Source organism: Nerophis lumbriciformis, linkage group LG07 (assembly GCF_033978685.3).
Source record: "Nerophis lumbriciformis linkage group LG07, RoL_Nlum_v2.1, whole genome shotgun sequence".
NCBI lineage: Eukaryota > Metazoa > Chordata > Actinopteri > Syngnathiformes > Syngnathidae > Nerophis > Nerophis lumbriciformis.
The window spans coordinates 47,353,314-47,375,000 of record NC_084554.2 but is presented as its reverse complement, the minus strand read 5'-3'; the positions used below and the strand labels follow the sequence as shown (position 1 = coordinate 47,375,000).

Sequence of the window (21,687 nt, the reverse complement as noted above, 5' to 3'; positions counted from 1 at the left end):
AATTGGCAATATTGTGATAAAAATCAGAATTTCATATGACAAATGTCATCATTTTGCAATAAAAAGTAACAATTTTACATAAAAAAGTTATAATTTTACGAGAAATTATTGCAATATTACAGAAACAGAAACAATATGAGAAATTGTTCCCAAATTTATAAGAAAAAAGTTCACACATTGTTAGAAAAAAACTGCTTTTAGTTTTTTTTTTTAAAGTTCTTTTTTGTTTGTTTGTAATTGGTTTTTAATCTTCATTATTTACTTCAAAGTATTACAGTATGTCTCTATATACATATTAATAAATATTGGCCAAAGGGGGCGCATTTCAATTTCTTACACACACTTGTTATTTCATATGTTGACCAGAGGGGGAGCACTTTTAAAACTGACACAGTCAATTTGAAAATTTCCTCCTTTTTGGGACCACTCTCATTTTGATAGATTTCACCACAAATGAGACATTCTCTCCCCCCCCCCCCCGTTTTTTACAAGAAAAGCTTAAAATGTTGGCAATTTTATGAAAAGAGTCGTAATTTTAACTCGACAAAAGTCACAATTTTATAAGAAAACTTTAAAATTTTAGCAACATTGTATTAACAATCGGAATTTTAGTTGCCAAAATTATAACAAAAGTCATAATTTTGACAATAATTACGACAAAAGTCATAATTTTACTCAAAAAATGTCACTATTTTATAAGAACAACAAACAAATTGGCAATATTGTGATAAAAATCAGAATTTCATATGACAAATGTCATCATTTTGCTATAAAAAGTAACAATTTTACATAAAAAAGTTATAATTTTACGAGAAAATATTGCAATATTACAGAAACAGAAACAATATGAGAAATTGTTCCCAATTTTATAAGAAAAAAGTTCACACATTGTTAGAAAAAGACTGCTTTTAGTTTGTTTGTTTTTTTAATGTTTTTGTTGTTGTTTGTAATTGGTTTTTAATCTTCATTATTGACTTCAAGGTATTACAGTATGTCTCTATATACATATTTATTAATAAATATTGGCCAAAGGGGGCGCATTTCAGTTTCTTACACACACTTGTTATTTCATATGTTGACCAGAGGGGGAGCACTTTTAAAACTGACACAGTCAATTTGAAAATTTCCTCCTTTTTGGGACTACCCTTATTTTGATAGATTTCACCACAAATGAGACATCCCCCCCCCCACACACACACACACGCCGCCCTCGAGTGGTCAAAGCGCTCCTACCGACGATGGAGAGGATGACGACCACGAAGTCGAAGATGTTCCAGCCCACGGTGAAGAAGTAGCACCTGAGCGCCACGATCTTCACCATGCACTCGGCGGTGAAGACCACGATGAAGGCCAGGTTGATTTTGTCCAGGATGCGCTCGTGCTGCTTCGACTGCTCGTCCGTCTCCACCATCATGGTGATCATGTTTAAGAGGATCAGCACCATGATGATGATGTCGAAGGCCTGCTTGCCCACCAGGTCGAAGAAGAAGCCCTGCACGCTGTTCTGCGAGGGCGAGAAGAGGAAGGTGTGGGCGCGCTTCTCGCCGACATTGAGGACGCTGCGGTGCCTACCAGGGGTCTGGGAATGGGCTTCTGGGGTTTCTTGGAGCCCAGCTTCTTCATGGCGTTGTAATACTTCTTCTGCTCCTCCGTCATGAAGATGTCCTGTCCTCCTAAGTGCAGACGAGCAGACAGCGGCACGTTATTTTCACCCACCGGGACCACGCGGACGCCTGGCGGGGACGCCCCAAACTCATCTTTCTCTTCTGCTGGTTGAAGTTGTCGATGATGACGCCGATGAAGAGGTTGAGCGTGAAGAAGGAGCCGAAGATGATGAAGACGACGAAGTAGATGTACATGTACAGGTTTTCCTCCTGTTTGGGTTGCTCCTCCACCTGCGGGCGACAAGGCAACAACCTGACGCCATCTCGGTGGTCCGGGACGAGTGGGGGAGGGGCCCGTGACTTACGGCTCGCGAGTCCACGGCGGCGTACATGATGTCCATCCAGCCTTTGAAGGTGGCCTGCAGCACAAGACAATTAGAGATGTGACCTTGGTGAACGAATCGAGTCTTTTGAACGGCTCCAGTGAACGATGAGAACCGATTCGCCTTTCGTTTGCGAGACATTTTTTTATGCACATGCAGACACTGCTTCAGAAATTGCCCACCCTGCTGGCGACTGGACTAGAAGATTAGCCAAAGGATTTCCTTTTTTTTTTTAGACTTAGACTTAGACAAGGGAAATTGTTCCACACAGTAGCTTAGTTACAAAGGATGGAAAGGATAATGCGGGTATAAAGTAGACTAAAAATGTACCATAGTAGCAATATAAAATGTAACATATTATATATACAGTATATCATATATACTGATATTTTACATTATATTTTTATATAATATATACAATATATAACAATTACCATGTACAATATTACAGTATATGTAACAGCTGCAGCATAAAATTGAGAGTAGATCCAGCAGAAAATATACATTATAAACAAAGAGAGGTAGCTAACATAGAAGCGGTCTGGACTAGAGATGGCCGATAATGGCGGGGGGTGTATATTGTAGCGTCCCGGAAGAGTTAGTGCAGCAAGGGATTCTGGGTATTTGTTCTGTTGTGTTACGGTGCGGACGTTCTCCCGAAATGTGTTTGTCATTCTTGTTTGGTGTGGGTTCACAGTGTGGCGCATATTTGTAACAGTGTTAAAGTTGTTTATACGGCCACACTCAGTGTGACCTGTATGGCTGTTGACCAAGTATGCGTCGCATTCACTTGTGTGTGTGAAAAGCCGTAGATATTATGTGACTGGGCCGGCACGCAAAGGCAGTGCCTTTAAGGTTTATTGGCGCTCTGTACTTCTCCCTACGTCCGTGTACACAGCGGTGTTTTAAAAAGTCATAAATTTTACTTTTTGAAACCGATACCGATAATTTCCGATATTACATTTTAAAGCATTTATCGGCCGATAATATCGGCAATCCGATATTATCGGACATCTCTAGTCACGTCCGTGTACCACTCCGTACAGCCGCGTTTAAAAAAATCATACATTTTACTTTGTCATGTCTGTGTGATTATGTTTTGTTTTGGTTATGTTCGGTTTGGTTTTTGGACTCTTTGTGCACTCTTGTTTGTTTTGTCACCATAGCGACCATTAGTTTCACCTGTTGTCAATCATGTCTGTATTATTTAAGCCCATTGTTGCCAGGAAGTCAGCCTGGTGACATTCTGTCAATACGGGGACTATGGGATGGTTTGTTTTCCCGGAATGCAAAGGAAAGTTGGAGCGGGCAAGGCGTGAAGGTAAGGACATCTTTATTTTAACACTAACAAAAGGAATAAACAAAAGATGTCCTTACCTTCACGCCTTGCCCGCTCAAATTTTTCTTTGTATTCCGGGAAAACAAACCATCCCATAGTCCCTGTATTGACAGAATGTCGCCAGGCTGACTATCATCTATTGCTGTATGGCGAGTAAATATACAGCTTTCAATGAATATTTATTTATTTATTTTAATTTTCTTTATTTATTCCATTTTCATTTACTTTTCAGGTGGATTTTTCTGACATGTTAAGTAGTCAAAGCGTAGAGAAATGTATTCATATTTTTATTTTATACTTTTTATATTCATAAGTACATTTTATTTTTACTTTATTTTATGTATTTTTTTTCCTATTGTTAAAATGCTCTTGTCCAACAAAGGTTTTTTAGTTTTTTTTTCTTGGTTGCTTTGTTGGGTCTGCTCCTGTCTCTGGCCATGCTCCCCCCACCCCAGCAGACGATGGCGTGGAACTCCGCAGAGGCCACCACAGTGTATATGGGTGTTGAAATTATGTTTTTGTTTGGTTGCTTGTCTCATGTGTGCGCAATATATATATTATTGGTTAATTATTATCATTTAAATTGTTGTTGCTGTTTTACTTTTGTAGCTGTATGTAGAAATGGCACTGCTGCAATGGCAGCTGGTTGCATCAGCTCAGCTCTTTTAATGTCTTTTGTGTTATTTGATGTTTCCCTCTTACACACATGTTTATGTGTGCTATGGCTATGAGGTTTTTCCCCCCTTAGCCTCAGTCTAGACCCCCTCTCCATAAGCCCAGGCTTAGACTGAATATTATTTTTTTCTCTAGCTCCCTCCCAAGCGTTTACCTGTTTCTCACCTTTTTTGTAAGGGGCGCCGGAAATTGGCAGACCCGTCAGCGATCCTGTTGTGTCTCCCTGTAATGTTTGTTTGATCTCGAATGGGATTGTGCTGAAAATCTTAATTTCCCCTCGGGGATTAATAAAGTACTTCTGATTCTGATTCTGATGGTGAGGGAAAATTCAAAATAGTGATGTCATTGTCAAAACATGGTGATATAGCACCACCTTATAGAATGGTTGGAAAAACAACAACAACAAAAGTATAATGAATATCTCAGAATACCGTAATTCCCACCAATAGTGTAATATTTGTGTAAATTGAAAATATTATGATCCACATCTTATAACGGATACCATGAATTATTTCCTTGATAATACAACAAAGTGTCAAGCACTGTCAATAATGAATAAATATGCTCTGGACCAAAAATCACTTCATATTCTCTACTGCTTCTTAGTGTTACAATATCGGAGTTATTGTGTAAAAATATTGGGAAATAATTACAAAAGTACACTAATCGTGGTCAGTTACAATAATACATATTGTTGGCTATGCAGAACATTCAAATAATTTATTTATTGAATTAAAAACATTGAAATTCTAAGATTTGGTGCATTTGCAAACAGCTAAAATTATGTATCAAGCAAATTTCAACATGCTACCCAAGAATGAACAACAACTTTTCTTAACAAAAGAGAAATATAATCTTAGGGAAAAATGTAACTTGAAATATCTGTATGCACGCACAACACTTAAGACCTTTAGCATATCAAACTCATAGTGTTTACAAAGAAGAAGAATCCTGATTAACATATTATATTTATAAATATAATATATAATATATATATAATAAATATTGTTTTTAATATTGTTTTTAATAATGTTGTGCAGCACTTTGGAAACATTTTTGGCTGTTTAAATGTACTATGTAAATAAAGTGGATTGGATTGGATAAAAAATGAGATAACCCTATTCATCTCATAATGCGAACCATAAATTACTTTATGAGAACTTAATTTATTGTTTATGTATTTAATAATGATTTACATACTGATTTGTTTATTTAATTGTCTACTTATTTATTTATTCATTGTAGTGTAACAGAATGACTAGTATCACACGTGTTAGTAATTGCTATACTTGCCAACCTTGAGACCTCCGATTTCGGGAGGTGGGGGGCGTGGTCGAGGGTGGGACTGGGGCGTGGTTGTGGGCGGGGGCGTGGTTAAGAGGGGAGGTGTATATTGACAGCTAAAATTCACCAAGTCAAGTATTTCATATATATATATATATATATATGGGGTTGGGGGTGGGGGGCGTGGTCGGGGGTGGGACTGGGGCGTGGTTGTGGGCGGGGGCGTGGTTAAGAGGGGAGGTGTATATTGACATACATACATATTAGAGATGCGCGGATAGGCAAATATTTCATCCGCAACCGCATCAGAAAGTCGTCAACCATCCGCCATCCACCCGATGTAACGTTTGATCAGAACTGCACCCGCCCGCCATCCGCCCGCACCCGCCCGTTGTTATATATCTAATATAGACGATGCAAGGCATTAGTGAGGCATACCTGCCAACTACTCCGGTTTTCCCGTAATTCGTACGGTTTTCATCAACCTATTCCGGGTTACGGTTGCAGTGATAAAAAATACGGTTTTTCATTAATTAAAAAAAAAAAAAGGGTGAAAACTACGCGAATTGCACCTTGTGCAGACAAGATTTTTCGATCGGACACGGAGGAATTAGCGATGTAAAAGACCACGTTGGGACAAAAAAACAAGTCTAATGCCGTTGCTAGCGATACAAGTGGAAAACTTTCAACGTTTTTCGTCGCCCAAACAGATTCTTTGGATGTGATAAATGCCAAAGTTTTATTTACGGAGGCAATAATTGAGCATGGACTTCCAATCACACTGGCTGATCACATGGGACAGTTAAATGTTTGTAATGCAACCTTTAAAAATCATTACGCGGTGATCGCGGTCCCAAAAATAAACTTTTCTTGCATGATAATGTCCAGAAAAATTCGCTTTATATTACTGTAGAGTCCTTTTAACGAATGAGTTTGATGGTTTATCACAAACCTTAAATGGAAGAAGTCCTTTGTTCTCCTGCAGCATGCATGCGCTTTGGCCTTGCTTCGTGTTTGGTGCGCAATCCTGTCGGCTGTATTTCACAGCACGACATACTGTTAAAAGTGTTTATACTATTTATGCTTTCAAGTCCAAGTTGAAGAAATCTTGTTAAATGTTGACAGCATAACTACCAAAATACAGAAGTATGTCCTTAATATTTTTGCAGTGTTATTTCTGTTGAAAAGTTCAAATGATTACATTAGAGATGTGATGTGCCACTTTTCAAGTGTCTGATGGCTTAAATTAATTTTCATTAATTTTTCATATTTTGAATTCTTTTGAAAGGCTTACAAAAAACTACATTTGAATTGTAATTCCATGCTATTGACAGGACTATTAATTTTAATGAAGTTAGCTTACCATGTTTACAGTATGATAATTGTGATAGAAATGTGAATTTTAGGCACAGAATATTTTTTACAATTGAACAAGGCAGTAGATTATACAAGCTTGGACAGAAAGTTAATAATGACACCAATTTTTTTTTTAAATGGAATTGTTTAGTACTGTTTTACCATTTGTTTACTGTAAAAAGTGTTTATACTGTTTATACTTTCAATTAACAAATTGAAGTCTTGTGAAAGGTTGACAGGATAACTGGCATTGACTGTCAAAATAATTTCAAACTATTGAAGTTAGCTTACAGAATAAACATGTCAATCAACCCATATGATTTTTGCTGTAATATTTTTGTTTTGAAAAGTCACTGTGACTGATAGAAAAGTGATGGTTTTAGCAACATTTTAACCTGTCTGAATGCTAATAATCATTTTGCGTCGGGGGGCGAAGCCCTGAACCCTCCACCAGGACTTTGTCCTGGACCTACCGGGGCTTGCGGCCCTTGGACCCTGGCTACTAGGTTTTTCTGATTTCAAAAGTTGGCAGGTATGGTGAGGTTATAAAGCTTTTGCCTGTTAAAGAAAGGAGACTGATCCAATGCAGCACAGACTTTCGCGTGCCACGCTGTCACGACCCAGACGCACACCAGTGCGCAATCATATGGGAGCCGCGCTGAGCGCACTTCCAAGCGCGTCTCGCTGCCGGCGATAGCCGGGTATGGGCCCGACGCTCCAGCGCCATCCATTTTCAGGGCTAGTTGATAAGGCAGGTGGGTTGTTACACACTCCTTAGCGGGTTCCGACTTCCATGGCCACCGTCCTGCTCTCTATATCAACCAGGGTGAGCCCCACCCCTTTCGTGAGCGCACTGCGCGCGGAGTGACCCCTGTTACGCGCCCCCGGCAACAGGGGTGGCGGGCAGGTAAGCTGCGCGGGCGGAGCGCGCGGAGTGACCCCTGTCACGAGCCCCCGGCCACGGGGGTGGCGGGCAGGTAAGCTGCTTACCTGCTGCGCGTGACGCCGGCCGCGGCGAAGGCGGACGAGGCGGGGTGTCGGTGCGGTGGGCGCGGTAGTGACCCTGGACGTGCGTCGGGCCCTCCTCGCGGATCGCCTCAGCTACGGCTCCAGGTGGGGCCCTCTCGGGGGAAGGGGCCTCGGTCCCGGACCCCGGCGAGGCGTCCCTTCTCCGCTCCGTAAAAGTGTCCATCTCTTTTCTTTTTTTTTCTTCTGTTGTGGCATATGCAGCAGGTGCCTGCTCGTTTTTCGTATGTGGGTAACAACATTTAACTATGTATATATATTTCCGAATTGGTTTAACTGCCACCCGCCTGAATCTATTTAAAATCAAATTTTTTTTAATTTCAATCGCCCGACCCGATCCGACCCGACCCGCGGATAAAATCTAATTTTTTAAAATTTCATCCGCCCGATCCGCGGATAATCCGCGGACTCCGCGGTTGTGCCCGCAAACCGTGCATCTCTAATACATATATATATATATATATATATATATATATATATATATATATATCTACATCCTGAAAATATGCAAACAAAACTGTGTTTAGATAATTGATACTTCAAACTTGCATAAATAAATCTTAAGGATATAATATAACTTGGCTTCTGAGAGCTTCAAAATGTAATGAATAAAATGCTAAAGTTGTTGATAAACAAGCAATTATTTTAATAATTAAATATGGTCATTTTAAATGAATTATTATGATCATTTAAAATTAATTATTTCATATATGTTTATTTTAATGTATAATTCTATGGCTGGATGTAATAAGGAGTCAGAAAAAATACAAATAAAAACACAATTAATTTTGATGTTTTTAGCAAAATATAGTAAAAATGTATTTAGTTTTTTTAGTAATTAATAAATATATTTATTTTTAGGTAAGATAAACATAATAATACAATGTGTCTCTAGTCTGGATGATTTAGTTCTTGTCACCCTGTTGTCCTCCTGTCATAAAAAAAAAGGCTGTCCTCACTCAGGTCTGCATGGATCTGGAGGGGGCGTGGCCTCCAGCTCCGGCTGAAAATCGGGAGATTTTCGGGAGAATATTTGTCCCGGGAGGTTTTCGGGAGAGGCGCTGAATTTCGGGAGTCTCCCGGAAAATTCGGGAGGGTTGGCAAGTATGGTAATTGCTATGTTACGAAAAAGGGTAGGACTAAATAAAATCTGCTTCTTCTTACTGCTTTTCGGACATGCTGTATTGAGACACTGTAATTATGTGGTGTATCATATTGTTCGGCATGAACTAACACCATAGCAATGACCAAAAGAACTATAATAACGACCAAGTCTTTGAAAAGATCCGGTTCCCTTCAAAGAGCCATAAATCCCATCTCAAGCGACTCACCACGGCAACACTTCCTTTTATGGACTTCCTTCCTCCTGACAAACTTTCGACAGCGCGGGCCTGCTTTCAGACGCTAATGGAAGTGCTCCTCGTTGCCACGACGACCGGCCAAACAAGGGGAGATGCCGAACGACCCGTTGCCAAGGGGACGGCGCTCATTCAAGTTCTCGCAGTGAATCAACATCTTTTTTCTCCTCATCTTCATCTAGTTTATTGTGCACTTACTGTTCCTTTTCTCATTTTCCCTTCACCCTCTTCATCCTCCTCCTCCTCCTCTTCATGTCTGCCTACTTAGTGGCTCTAAAAATAAAAGCCTCTCAGGGCTGATTGACGCCCGCAGCGGCGGCGGCGGCGAGGACTAAAGCACAAGCTGGAGCGAAGGTGACGAGGAGAGGACGGAGGCCGTAAAGGAAGGAGGATGAAGAGTTCCTCCATCTAACTAAGGCCAGGGTGTCTAAAGTGCAGCCCGGGGACCATTTGTGGCCCACCACACATTTTAAAGTTACTGAAAAAAAACGTACAAAGTGGAACAATAGAGCAAACCGATAAAATGTACTGAGAAAAAGTTGCAATGTTGACTCCAAAAACACAAAACTGCCATGCAGGCTTTTTTTTTCTTTAAAACTGTTATTGCTCAAAAAATAATAATGAATCAAAATGTATGATGTTACGAATAATTGACCTATTTAAGGCTCCAATTACTTCACATCCAATGTTGCACTTTGAAATATTTTGGGGGAAAGTATTGCATATTTTTTTTTTTTTTTTTTGCCATATAAACAACAAAGAGCATAAAACAAAAACATCATCCATCCATTTTCTACCGCTTATTCCCTTCAGGGTGGCGGGGGGCGCTGGAGCCTATCTCAGCTACAATCGGGCGGAAGGCGGGGTACACCCTGGACAAGTCGCCACCTCATCGCAGGGCCAACACAGATAGACGGAAAACATTCACACTCACATTTATACACACACATACATATATATCCACGTATGTGTGTGTATATACAAACCCCGTTTCCATATGAGTTGGGAAATTGTGTTAGATGTAAATATAAACGGAATACAACGATTTGCAAATCATTTTCAACCCATATTCAGTTGAATATGCTACAAAGACAACATATTTGATGTTCAAACTGATAAACTTTTTTTTTTTTTTGCAAATAATCATTAACTTTAGAACTTGATGCCAGCAACACGTGACAAAGAAGTTGGGAAAGGTGGCAATAAATACTGATAAAGTTGAAGAATGCTCATCAAACACTTATTTGGAACATCCCACAGGTGAACAGGCAAATTGGGAACAGGTGGGTGCCATGATTGGGTATACAAGTAGATTCCATGAAATGCTCAGTCATTCACAAACAAGGATGGGTCGAGGGTCACCACTTTGTCAACAAATGCGTGAGCAAATTGTTGAACAGTTTAAGAAAAACATTTCTCAACCAGCTATTGTAAGGAATTTAGGGATTTCACCATCAACGGTCCGTAATATCATCAAAGGGTTCAGAGAATCAGGAGAAATCACTGCACGTAAGCAGCCAAGCCCATGACCTTCGATCCCTCAGGCTGTACTGCATCAACAAGCGACATCAGTGTGTAAAGGATATCACCACATGGGCTCAGGAACACTTCAGAAACCCACTTTCAGTAACTAAAGTTGGTCGCTACATCTGTAAGTGCAAGTTAAAACTCTCCTATGCAAGGCGAAAACCGTTTATCAACAACACCCAGAAACGCTGTCGGCTTCGCTGGGCCTGAGCTCATCTAAGATGGACTGATACAAAGTGGAAATGTGTTCTGTGGTCTGACGAGTCCACATTTCAAATTGTTTTTGGAAACTGTGGACGTTGTGTCCTCCGGACCAAAGAGGAAAAGAACCATCTGGATTGTTATAGGCGCAAAGTTGAAAAGCCAGCATGTGTGATGGTATGGGGGTGTATTAGTGCCCAAGACATGGGTAACTTACACATCTGTGAAGGCGCCATTAATGCTGAAAGGTACATACAGGTTTTGGAGCAACATATGTTGCCATCCAAGCAACGTTATCATGGACGCCCCTGCTTATTTCAGCAAGACAATGCCAAACCACGTGTTACATTAACGTGGCTTCATAGTAAAAGAGTGCGGGTACTAGACTGGCCTGCCTGTCGTCCAGACCTGTCTCCCATTGAAAATGTGTGGCGCATTGTGAAGCCTAAAATACCACAACGGAGACCCCCGGACTGTTGAACAACTTAAGCTGTACATCAAGCAAGAATGGGAAAGAATTCCACCTGAGAAGCTTCAAAAATGTGTCTCCTCAGTTCCCAAACGTTTACTGAGTGTTGTTAAAAGGAAAGGCCATGTAACACAGTGGTGAACATGCCCTTTCCCAACTACTTTGGCACGTGTTGCAGCCATGACATTCAAAGTTAATGATTATTTGCAAAAAAAGAATAAAGTTTATGAGTTTGAACATCAAATATCTTGTCTTTCAATTGAATATGGGTTGAAAAGGATTTGCAAATCATTGTATTCCGTTTATATTTACATCTAACACAATTTCCCAACTCATATGGAAACGGGGTTTGTAGAATACAAGTTTATTGCATTTGAAAGGATATACATGCAATATTATTATGTATTATTACATCGGTGATTAATTTGATCTCCAAAAAATAATGGCAATAAAATCATTTATCGGCATACATTTTTAGGTCAATATATCGTCGAGCAAAATGTGTTATCTGCCCAGGCCTAATGTTATGATTTATTGACTTACTTACGGATGCAATAACTTCATAGAAAAAAATTCCACTTTGAAAATCTTTTTAGGGAAAATATAGCATATTTTGTGTTTTTGCCATAAAAAAGAAGGTTTTGACAAAAAGGGCATAAAACATGAACATCTTGAACCCTTTTCTTTTCTTTCTTTCTTTTTTATTGAGACAAAGATTATTTATGTATTCAATATTTGTTTGCTTACTGTGGTGTATTATTTCTTTATTATTTCTTTATTCACTGTTCTGTTATAGAGAACAAGGAAATTGGATAAAATTGCTATGGTATGAAAAGGGGTAGGATTAAATAAGCTCTGCTTCTTCCTACTCCTTTTTGGACGTGCTGTAATGAAACAACTGGAAATATGTGCTGCATTACATTGTATTGTTTGTAGAGATGTCCGATAATGGCTTTTTTGCCGATATCTGATATTCCGATATTGTCCAACTCTTAATTACCGATTCCGATATCAACCGATACCGATATATACAGTCGTGGAATTAACACATTATTATGCCTAATTTTGTTGTGATGCCCCGCTGGATGCATTAAACAATGTAACAAGGTTTTCCAAAATAAATTAACTCGAGTTATGGAAAAAAATGCCAAAATGGCACCGCCATATTTATTATTGAAGTCACAAAGTGCATTATTTTTTTTAACATGCCTCAAAACAGCAGCTTGGAATTTGGGACATGCTCTCCCTGAGAGAGCATGAGGATGTTGAGGTGGGCGGGGTTAAGGTGTGGGGGGTAGGGGGTGGCGAGGGGTGTATATTGTAGCGTCCCGGAAGAGTTAGTGCTGCAAGGGGTTCTGGGTATTTGTTCTGTTGTGTTTATGTTGTGTTACGGTGCGGATGTTTTCCCGAAATGTGTTTGTCATTCATGTTTGGTGTGGGTTCACAGTGTGGCGCATATTTGTAACAGTGTTAAAGTTGTTTATACGGCCACCCTCAGTGTGACCTGTATGGCTGTTGACCAAGTATGAATTGCATTCACTTGTGTGTGTGAAAAGCCGTAGATATTATGTGACTGGGCCGGCACGCAAAGGCAGTGCCTTTAAGGTTTATTGGCGCTCTGTTCTTCTCCCTACACAGCGGCGTTTTAAAAGTAATACATTTGACTTTTTGAAACCGATACCGATAATTTCCGATATTACATTTTAAAGCATTTATCGGCCGATAATATCGGCAGTCCGATATTATCGGACATCTCGAATTGTATGCATGTTCCAAATAAACTGAAACTGAACTGAACAGAACATTTATCAAATAACCTTATAATGACAGATAGACCTGAAGTTGATCTAGAGATTTAAGCTTTGAATTAAAAAAAAACATTTAAAAAAATATACAATGTATTCTTAACATTTTAATGACTGAGACCCTTCCGGGTGCCCGGGATCAAACTGGAAGGGAGCCCTGAAGGTTAAAGGGGAACCAGACCTATGTAAGCGTCAATATATACCTTGATGTTGCAGAAAAAAGACCATATTTTTTTTAACCGATTTCCGAACTCTAAATGGGTGAATTTTGGCGAATTAAATGCCTTTCTATTATTCGCTCTCGGAGCGATGACGTCACAACGGGAAGCAATCCGCCATTTTCTCAAACACCGAGTCAAATCAGCTCTGTTATTTTCCGTTTTTTTCGACTGTTTTCCGTACCTTGGAGACATCATGCCTCGTCGGTGTGTTGTCGGAGGGTGTAACAACACGAACAGGGACGGATTCAAGTTGCACCAGTGGCTCAAAGATGCAAAAGTGGCAAGAAATTGGACGTTTGTTCCGCACACTTTACCGACGAAAGCTATGCTACGACAGAGATGGCAAGAATGTGTGGATATCCTGCAACACTCAAAGCAGATGCATTTCCAACGATGAAGTCAAAGAAATCTGCCGCCAGACCCCCATTGAATCTGCCGGAGTGTGTGAGCAATTCAGGGACAAAGGCCCTCGGTAGCACGGCAAGCAATGGCGGCAGTTTGTTCCCGCAGACGAGCGAGCTAAACCCCCTGGATGTCTTGGCTCACACCGTCCTTTATGCCACCGAAGATGATCAAGAGAAGAATATCGACCCTAGCTTCCCTGGCCTGCTGACATCAACTCCAAAACTGGACAGATCAGCTTTCAGGAAAAGAGCGCGGATGAGGGTATGTCTACAGAATATATTAATTGATGAATATTGGGCTGTCTGCACTCTCAAAGTGCATGTTGTTGCCAAATGTATTTCATATGCTGTAAACCTAGTTCATAGTTGTTAGTTTCCTTTAATGCCAAACAAACACATACCAATCGTTGGTTAGAAGGCGATCGCCGAATTCGTCCTCGCTTTCTCCCGTGTCGCTGGCTGTCGTGTCGTTTTCGGCGGTTTCGCTTGCATACGGTTCAAACCGATATGGCTCAATAGCTTCAGTTTCTTCTTCAATTTCGTTTTCGCTACCTGCCTCCACACTACAACCATCCGTTTCAATATTCGTAATCTGTTGAATCGCTTAAGCCGCTGAAATCCGAGTCTGAATCCGAGCTAATGTCGCTATAGCTTGCTGTTCTATGCGCCATGTTTGTTTGAGTTGGCTTCACTATGTGACGTCACAGGAAAATGGACGGGTGTTTATAACGATGGTTAAAATCAGGTACTTTGAAGCTTTTTTTAGGGATATTGCGTGATGGGTAAAATTTTGAAAAAAACTTTGAAAAATATAATAAGCCACTGGGAACTGATTTTTAATGGTTTTAACCCTTCTGAAATTGTGATAATGTTCCCCTTTAAATCACCAAAAATTATTCCCGGGCGCGGCTACCGCTGCTGCTCACTGCTCCCCTCACCTCGCAGGGGGTGATCAAGGGTGATGGGTCAAATGCAGAGAATAATTTTGCCACACATAGTGTGTGTGTGACAATCGTTGGTACTTTAACTTAATTATGCTGAACAAGAAATACTAACTGCCAACATAATAAAACATAACTTACCGTACAATGTCTGCTCTCACTCGGATGCCGACTGATAGGATGTTTATATCTTCCTGTTTAGATGAATAATTAATAATAATACAGCCGGAGGTAAAAAAAAAAAAAAAAAAAAAAGTGGCCAAAAACAAGTGTTAGGGATATTGCGGGATGGGTAAAATTTTGAAAAAAACTTCAAAAAATAAAATAAGCCACTGGGAACTGATTTTTAATGGTTTTAACCATTCTGAAATCGTGATAATGTTCCCCTTTAAAAAAAACATATATATTCTATTGGTTTTGAAAATGAAAACTATCAAAATGGACCCGCATGCGTTTATTTGTCATTGGAAAAAGTTTGGACACCCCTGATCTGAGTAAAAACATCTCACCACTTGGAGGAGCGCCAGGTAGCCGGCGCCCACGTTGTCGAAGTTGACCTTGACCTTGGTCCAGTAGTAGGTGTCGTTGAGCGCGTCGCACTGGGACTTGTTGTTGATGAGATTGTAGTTGAAGACGTGTCCCGTCCTGTTGACGCAGCGTCCGAACTTCCCGGCGAACAGGTTGACGCCCATGATGCTGAAGATGAGCCAGAAGATGAGGCAGACCAGCAGCACGTTCATGATGGACGGGATGGCGCCGATCAGCGCGTTGACCACCACCTGCACGCACGTACACGCGGGTCGCCGTCATGCCGGTGGGGGCGACGGTCGTTTGTGTCCGACGTGCTATTGCGGAGGGCGAGTCTTACCCGCATGCCTTCGAACCTGGAGAGCGCTCTCAGGGGGCGAAGAGCGCGCAGCGTCCGCAGCGATTTGATGGCGGCAAAATCAGAATAACCCAGCGCGTTGGCCACCAAGCTGACCAGCGACACCTGCAGGAGACGGAGAGGCGAGACATCAGCCGTTGATCAATGAGAAAAAAGGTGTGGCGAGCGGCGGCGGCTTACGTCAACGATGAGGAAGTCCAGCCAGCACCAGTAGTTGGTGAAATACTTCTTGAAGCCGTACGCCAACCACTTGAGCATCATCTCCAGGATGAAGACGTAGGTGAAGATCTTGTCCGAGTACTCCAGCAACACCTTGACCACCTTCCTCTGCTCGATGTAGATGTCCTCGAAGGCCTGCGGGGCACAGAGAGGGCATCACCAACACGTCCACCACACCCACCGCCGGCCACGCTCCGAATCCAGTCGGGTTCAAGTCTGACCAGCGCGCCCGAGCTGAGGAGGATCATGAAGATGATGAAGCTCTCAAACCAGCTGTGCTCCACAATGTGATAGCACGTCTTCCTCATCCGCCACCACACCTGCCCCAGCCCCGCCGTCGTGTCCACGACGCAGCACCGGAACCTGGAGACACACACTGCGGGGAGGGAGAGTAATAGATTACTCGTGGTGGTGAGACGGGACGTTTTTCAAATCTTTTAGTTACAGTTACAGTCAAATACTGGCCGCTGTGGTTGACAGGAATTCGTCGTAAAAAATACAGTCACGTTGTTAAAGTTAAAGTACCACTGATAGTCACACACACTAGTGTCAGAATAATTGTATCTAAATGAGTTCCCGGCGAGCAGACAAAAGCTGTCTTTGATCTTACCAAGCAAAAGGCTTGTAAGACTCCACGGTGTAGGATGGGAAGCGACATGAATGTGTCGGCAACGTTCCCTCTAAGGTGCGCGCCTGTGCAATTGCGCACTGCTCAAGCGTCCTCTGCGCACGGCAAATCTATGCCACGCACAAAATCAAATAAAAAAATAAGCGCATAACAATTTTCGACACACGGACACGACAGAGAAAACAGTTTTCGTCATCATTGTTCAGATATTGTCCTGCTGGCCCCACTATGGACTGGACTCTTACTATTATGTTGGATCCACTATGGACTGGACTCTCACAATATTATGTCAGACCCACTCGACATCCATTGCATTCGGTCTCCCCTAGAGGGGGGAGGGTTACCCACATATGCAGTCCTCTCCAAGGTTTCTCATAGTCATTCACATCGACGTCCCACTGGGGTGAGTTTTTCCTTGCCCTTATGTGGGCTTTGTACCGAGGATGTCGTTGTGGCTTGTGCAGCCCTTTGAGACACTTGTGATTTAGGGCTATATAAATAAACATTGATTGATTGATTGTAACGTCTGTCGAGACGCTTTAAGGACATGAATTCCATCCATCACTTTACTGAGCAAACCTCTTTATTGTCGGCCATAAACACATCACCAAAACATTAGTAAAAAAAAATTATATATAGCAATTTTCGGCATTTTCTGCAGTACAAACCAGACCAAAAGCAACTTTGTTATATCAACAGCAGCCGCTCGCTCTTTCTCACTTGCACCAACACATGCACATATGGCACTTAGCCAGTGATGCGTTTACAGCCACACAAAAAGTCGGACAACTCCAACACCACACATTAAGTGTCATTCCAGGTCGTTACACTATGATTTACCAATCAAATGTGTGCTTATTCTAGTGTCATTTATTAGGAATCTTCATTTATAAATATTAATCATGAAATGCTGTTAGTATATTCAATAAATACTACCGTAATAAAAATATATTTTTTACAAACAGGAAGTTGCAGGAATGTACACATGATCCCCTGCTTACATCTCATTGTGCAACATGTGAATGTTTTAATGGGAACTAAATGCAATGTCTGAAAGGGGTACAAATTATTTCCAAAGCAGGACCTCCATCCAGACAAACAATACAAGTACACAGTTCATGAAAAACAATATTTTTTGTTATTGTCATTGTAAGTGGGCCTAAACACTTATATTAGAAAATAATCTCATGGAAATGACTGCTGTCATTTGATTATAATAATAAGAGAATGTTGTCTGTCTATCTGTGTTAGCCCTGCGATGAGGTGGGGACTTGTCCAGGGTGTATCCCGCCTTCCGCCCGAATGCAGCTGAGATAGGCTCCAGCACCCCCCGCGACCCCAAAAGGGACAAGCGGTATAAAATGGATGGATGGATGGAGATTGAACTTGTTATTTAGTCAGGTTTGGGACAGGTGTGCTGCTGGTGTAGCCACAGTGTGCACGTCTGATGTTGCTCACATGGGCTCCACTGAATGCTCAGGGAGTTTTTGCGTTCGCTCACACACATGAAAAATTAGAGGGAACATTGGGTGTCGGTTTCTTTGATGTATTGTAATCCACAGGAAGATTTTGTCTTGACCCGAGATCTACAAAGCGGAGAGGAAGCAGGACCTGACTCCCCTCCAGGCACCTTTTCTTTGAACTGTTTTGTGACCAAAGGCAGCGGCTGTTTACGACCTTTAGAAACAGCTGTTGCCATGTAATCAGGAAAAGTCAAAATAAAAGAGGAGGAGTACAATCTTTCGTCAGAGCGTGGTGGTGTTTAATTCCTTGCTTCTTGTCTTGTTTAATAGATGTCGTCAGTGTTTGAACCTGACAACTAGGTGTGGTGAAATTACCCTCTGCATTTGACCCTTCCCCTTGTTTCACCCCTTGGGCGGTGAGGGGAGCAGTGAGCAGCAGCGGTGGCCGTGCTCGGTAATCATTTTGGTGATTTAACCCCCAATTCCAACCCTTGATGCTGAGTGGGAGGTAATGGGTCCCATTTTTATAGTCTTTGGTATGACTCGGCCAGGGTTTGTAATCACGACCTACCCATCTCAGGGCGGACACTCTAACCACAAGGCCACTGAGCAGGTCAGGTATGGGACATTACGGTATGTTAACTGTTTTTGCTAACGGTAAATTACTATGAAAAAAACTGATACATTGTTCATCTATAAAAAAATCTATAGAATTTACAGTAAGATACCTGGTTGCCAGGAATATACCGTAAAATATACAGTCACGATGTATGGGACATTACGGTATGTTGAATCCAGTTGATAACGGCTTTTGCTTACGGTAAATGACAATGAAAAAAAACTGATACATTGTTAAAGGGGATCATTATCACCAGACCTATGTAAGCGTCAATATATACCTTGATGTTGCAGAAAAAAGACCATATATTTTTTTAACCGATTTCCGAACTCTAAATGGGTGAATTTTGGCGAATTAAACGACTTTCTAATATTTGCTCTCGGGAAGCAATCCGCCATTTTCTCAAACACCGAGTCAAATCAGTTCTGTTATTTTCCGTTTTTTCGACTGTTTTCCGTACCTTGGAGACATCATGCCTCGTCGGTGTGTTGTCGGAGGGTGTAACAACACGAACAGGGACGGATTCAAGTTGCACCAGTGGCCCAAAGATGCGAAAGTGGAAAGAAATTGGACGTTTGTTCCGCACACTTTACCGACGAAAGCTATGCTACGACAGAGATGGCAAAAATGTGTGGATATCCTGCGACACTCAAAGCAGATGCATTTCCAACGATAAAGTCAAAGAAATCTTCCGCCAGACCCCCATTGAATCTGCCGGAGTGTGTGAGCAATTCAGGGACAAAGGACTTGGGTAGCACGGCAAGCAATGGCGGCAGTTTGTTCCCGCAGACGAGCGAGCTAAACCCCCTATCGACCCTAGCTTCCCTGGCCTGCTGACATCAACTCCAAAACTGGACAGATCAGCTTTCAGGAAAAGAGCGCGGATGAGAGTATGTCTACAGAATATATTAATTGATGAAAATTGGGCTGTCTGCACTCTCAAAGTGCATGTTGTTGCCAAATGTATTTCATATGCTGTAAACCTAGTTCATAGTTGTTAGTTTCCTTTAATGCCAAACAAACACATACCAATCGTTGGTTAGAAGGCGATCGCCGAATTCGTCCTCGCTTTCTCCCGTGTCGCTGGCTGTCGTGTCCTTTTCGTCGGTTTCGCTTGCATACGGTTCAAACCGATATGGCTCAATAGCTTCAGTTTCTTCTTCAATTTCGTTTTCGCTACCTGCCTCCACACTACAACCATCCGTTTCAATACATTCGTAATCCGTTGAATCGCTTAAGCCGCTGAAATCCGAGTCTGAATCCGAGCTAATGTCGCTATAGCTTGCTGTTCTTTCCGCCATGTTTGTTTGTGTTGGCTTCACTATGTGACGTCACAGGAAAATGGACGGGTGTATATAACGATGGTTAAAATCAGGCACTTTGAAGCTTTTTTTAGGGATATTGCGTGATTGGTAAAATTTTGAAAAAAACTTCGAAAAATATAATAAGCCACTGGGAACTGATTTTTAATGGTTTTAACCCTTCTGAAATTGTGATAATGTTCCCCTTTAATGTGTTTACAAAAAAAACTATAGAATTTACAGTAAAATCCCGGCAGCTGTGGTTGCCAGGAATTCACCGTAAAAAATACAGTCACGTTGTATGGGACATTACGGTAGGTTAACTGTTTTTGCTAATGATAATTTACTATGAAAAAAACTGATACATTGGTCATCTGTTTACAAAAAAATTCTATAGAATTTACAGTAAGATACGTGGTTGCCAGGAATTTGCCGTAAAAAATACACTCACGATGTATGGGACATTACGATATGTTAACTGTATTTCCTAATGGTGATTTACTATGAAAAAAAATTATACATTGTTCATCTGTTTACAAAAAAAATCTGTAGAATTTACAGTAAAATACCGGCAGCTGTGGTTGCCAGGAATTCGCCGTAAAAAATACAGTCACGATGTATGGGACATTACGGTATGTTAACTGTTGTTGCTAACGGTAATTTACTTTGACAGAAACTGATATATTGTTCATTTTTTTACAAAAAAAATCTGTAGAATTTACAGTAAAATATCGGCAGCTGTGGTAGCCAGGAATTCGGCGTAAAAAATACAGTCACGATGTATGGGACATTACGGTATGTTGAATCCAGTTGATAACGGCTTTTGCTTACGGTAAATGACAATGAAAAAAAAACGGATACATGTAGCCTCCCGGAAGAGTTAGTGCCGCAAGGGATTCTGGGTATTTGTTCTGTTGTGTTTATGTTGTGTTACGGTGCGGATGTTCTCCCGAAATGTGTTTGTCATTCCTGTTTGGTGTGGGTTCACAGTGTGGCGCATATTTGTAACAGTGTTAAAGTTGTTCATACGGCCACCCTCAGTGTGACCTGTATGGCTGTTAACCAAGTATGATTTGCATTCACTTGTGTGTGCGAAAAGCCGTAGATATTATGTGATTGTGCCGGCACGCAAGGGCAGTGCCTTTAAGGTTTATTGGCGCTCTGTACTTCTCCCTACGTCCGTGTACACAGCGGTGTTTTAAAAAGTCATAAATTTTACTTTTTGAAACCGATACCGATAATTTCCGATATTACATTTTAAAGCATTTATCGGCCGATAATATCGGCAATCCGATATTGTCGGACATCTCTAGTCACGATGTATGGGACATTACGGTATGTTAACTGTTTTTGCTCACGGTAAATTACTATGAAAAAAACTGACACATCGTTAATCTGTTTACAAAAAAAATCTACAGAATTTACAGTAAAATACCAGCAGCTGTGGTTGCCAGGAATCCGCCGTACAAAATACAGTCACGATGTATGGGACATTACGGTAGGTTGATGTTGAATCCAGTTGATAACGGTTTTTGCTTACGGTAAATTACTATGAAAAAAACTGATACATTGTTCAACTGTTTCGAAAAAAATCTATAAAATTTACAGTAAAATACTGGCAGTTGTGGTTGCCAGGAATTTACCGTAATACAAATTAGGGCCAATTTTCGTGTTGCCAATCAGCCTATTCCCAGGTGCATGTCTTTGGAGGTGGGAGGAAGCCGGAGTACCCGGAGAGAACATGCAAACTCCACACAGAAATACCCCTAGCCCGGAAATCGAACGCAAAACCATCTCACTGTGATGCATGAGCGTTAACCACTTCATCACCGTGCCGCCCTGTCACCAATACTAATATCTGCAAAATGCTTGTGTTTCCCATACATGAGGATTTTAACTGGAAAGTATTTGTACAACCTTTCACTGGACAACTCGCAACACGGTCTTCCGCAACATGCTCCTTCAAGTAAGCTATTAA

The 21,687-nt window shown here is 41.3% G+C and overlaps 1 protein-coding gene across 1 annotated transcript in view; it reads right to left on the bottom strand.

Annotated features, from left to right (window-relative positions):
* Positions 1–21,687, bottom strand: part of LOC133609430 (sodium channel protein type 5 subunit alpha-like) — a 256,288-nt gene that overhangs the window by 10,542 nt on the left and 224,059 nt on the right. Inside the window, exons 24-31 of the mRNA XM_061965007.1 lie at positions 15,920–16,074; positions 15,660–15,833; positions 15,462–15,584; positions 15,103–15,372; positions 1,970–2,023; positions 1,758–1,895; positions 1,573–1,677; positions 1,234–1,504 (exon numbers count right to left, since the gene is read on the bottom strand). Coding sequence (XP_061820991.1) covers positions 1,234–1,504; positions 1,573–1,677; positions 1,758–1,895; positions 1,970–2,023; positions 15,103–15,372; positions 15,462–15,584; positions 15,660–15,833; positions 15,920–16,074 — 1,290 coding nt within the window. The remainder of the gene's footprint in view (positions 1–1,233; positions 1,505–1,572; positions 1,678–1,757; positions 1,896–1,969; positions 2,024–15,102; positions 15,373–15,461; positions 15,585–15,659; positions 15,834–15,919; positions 16,075–21,687) is intronic.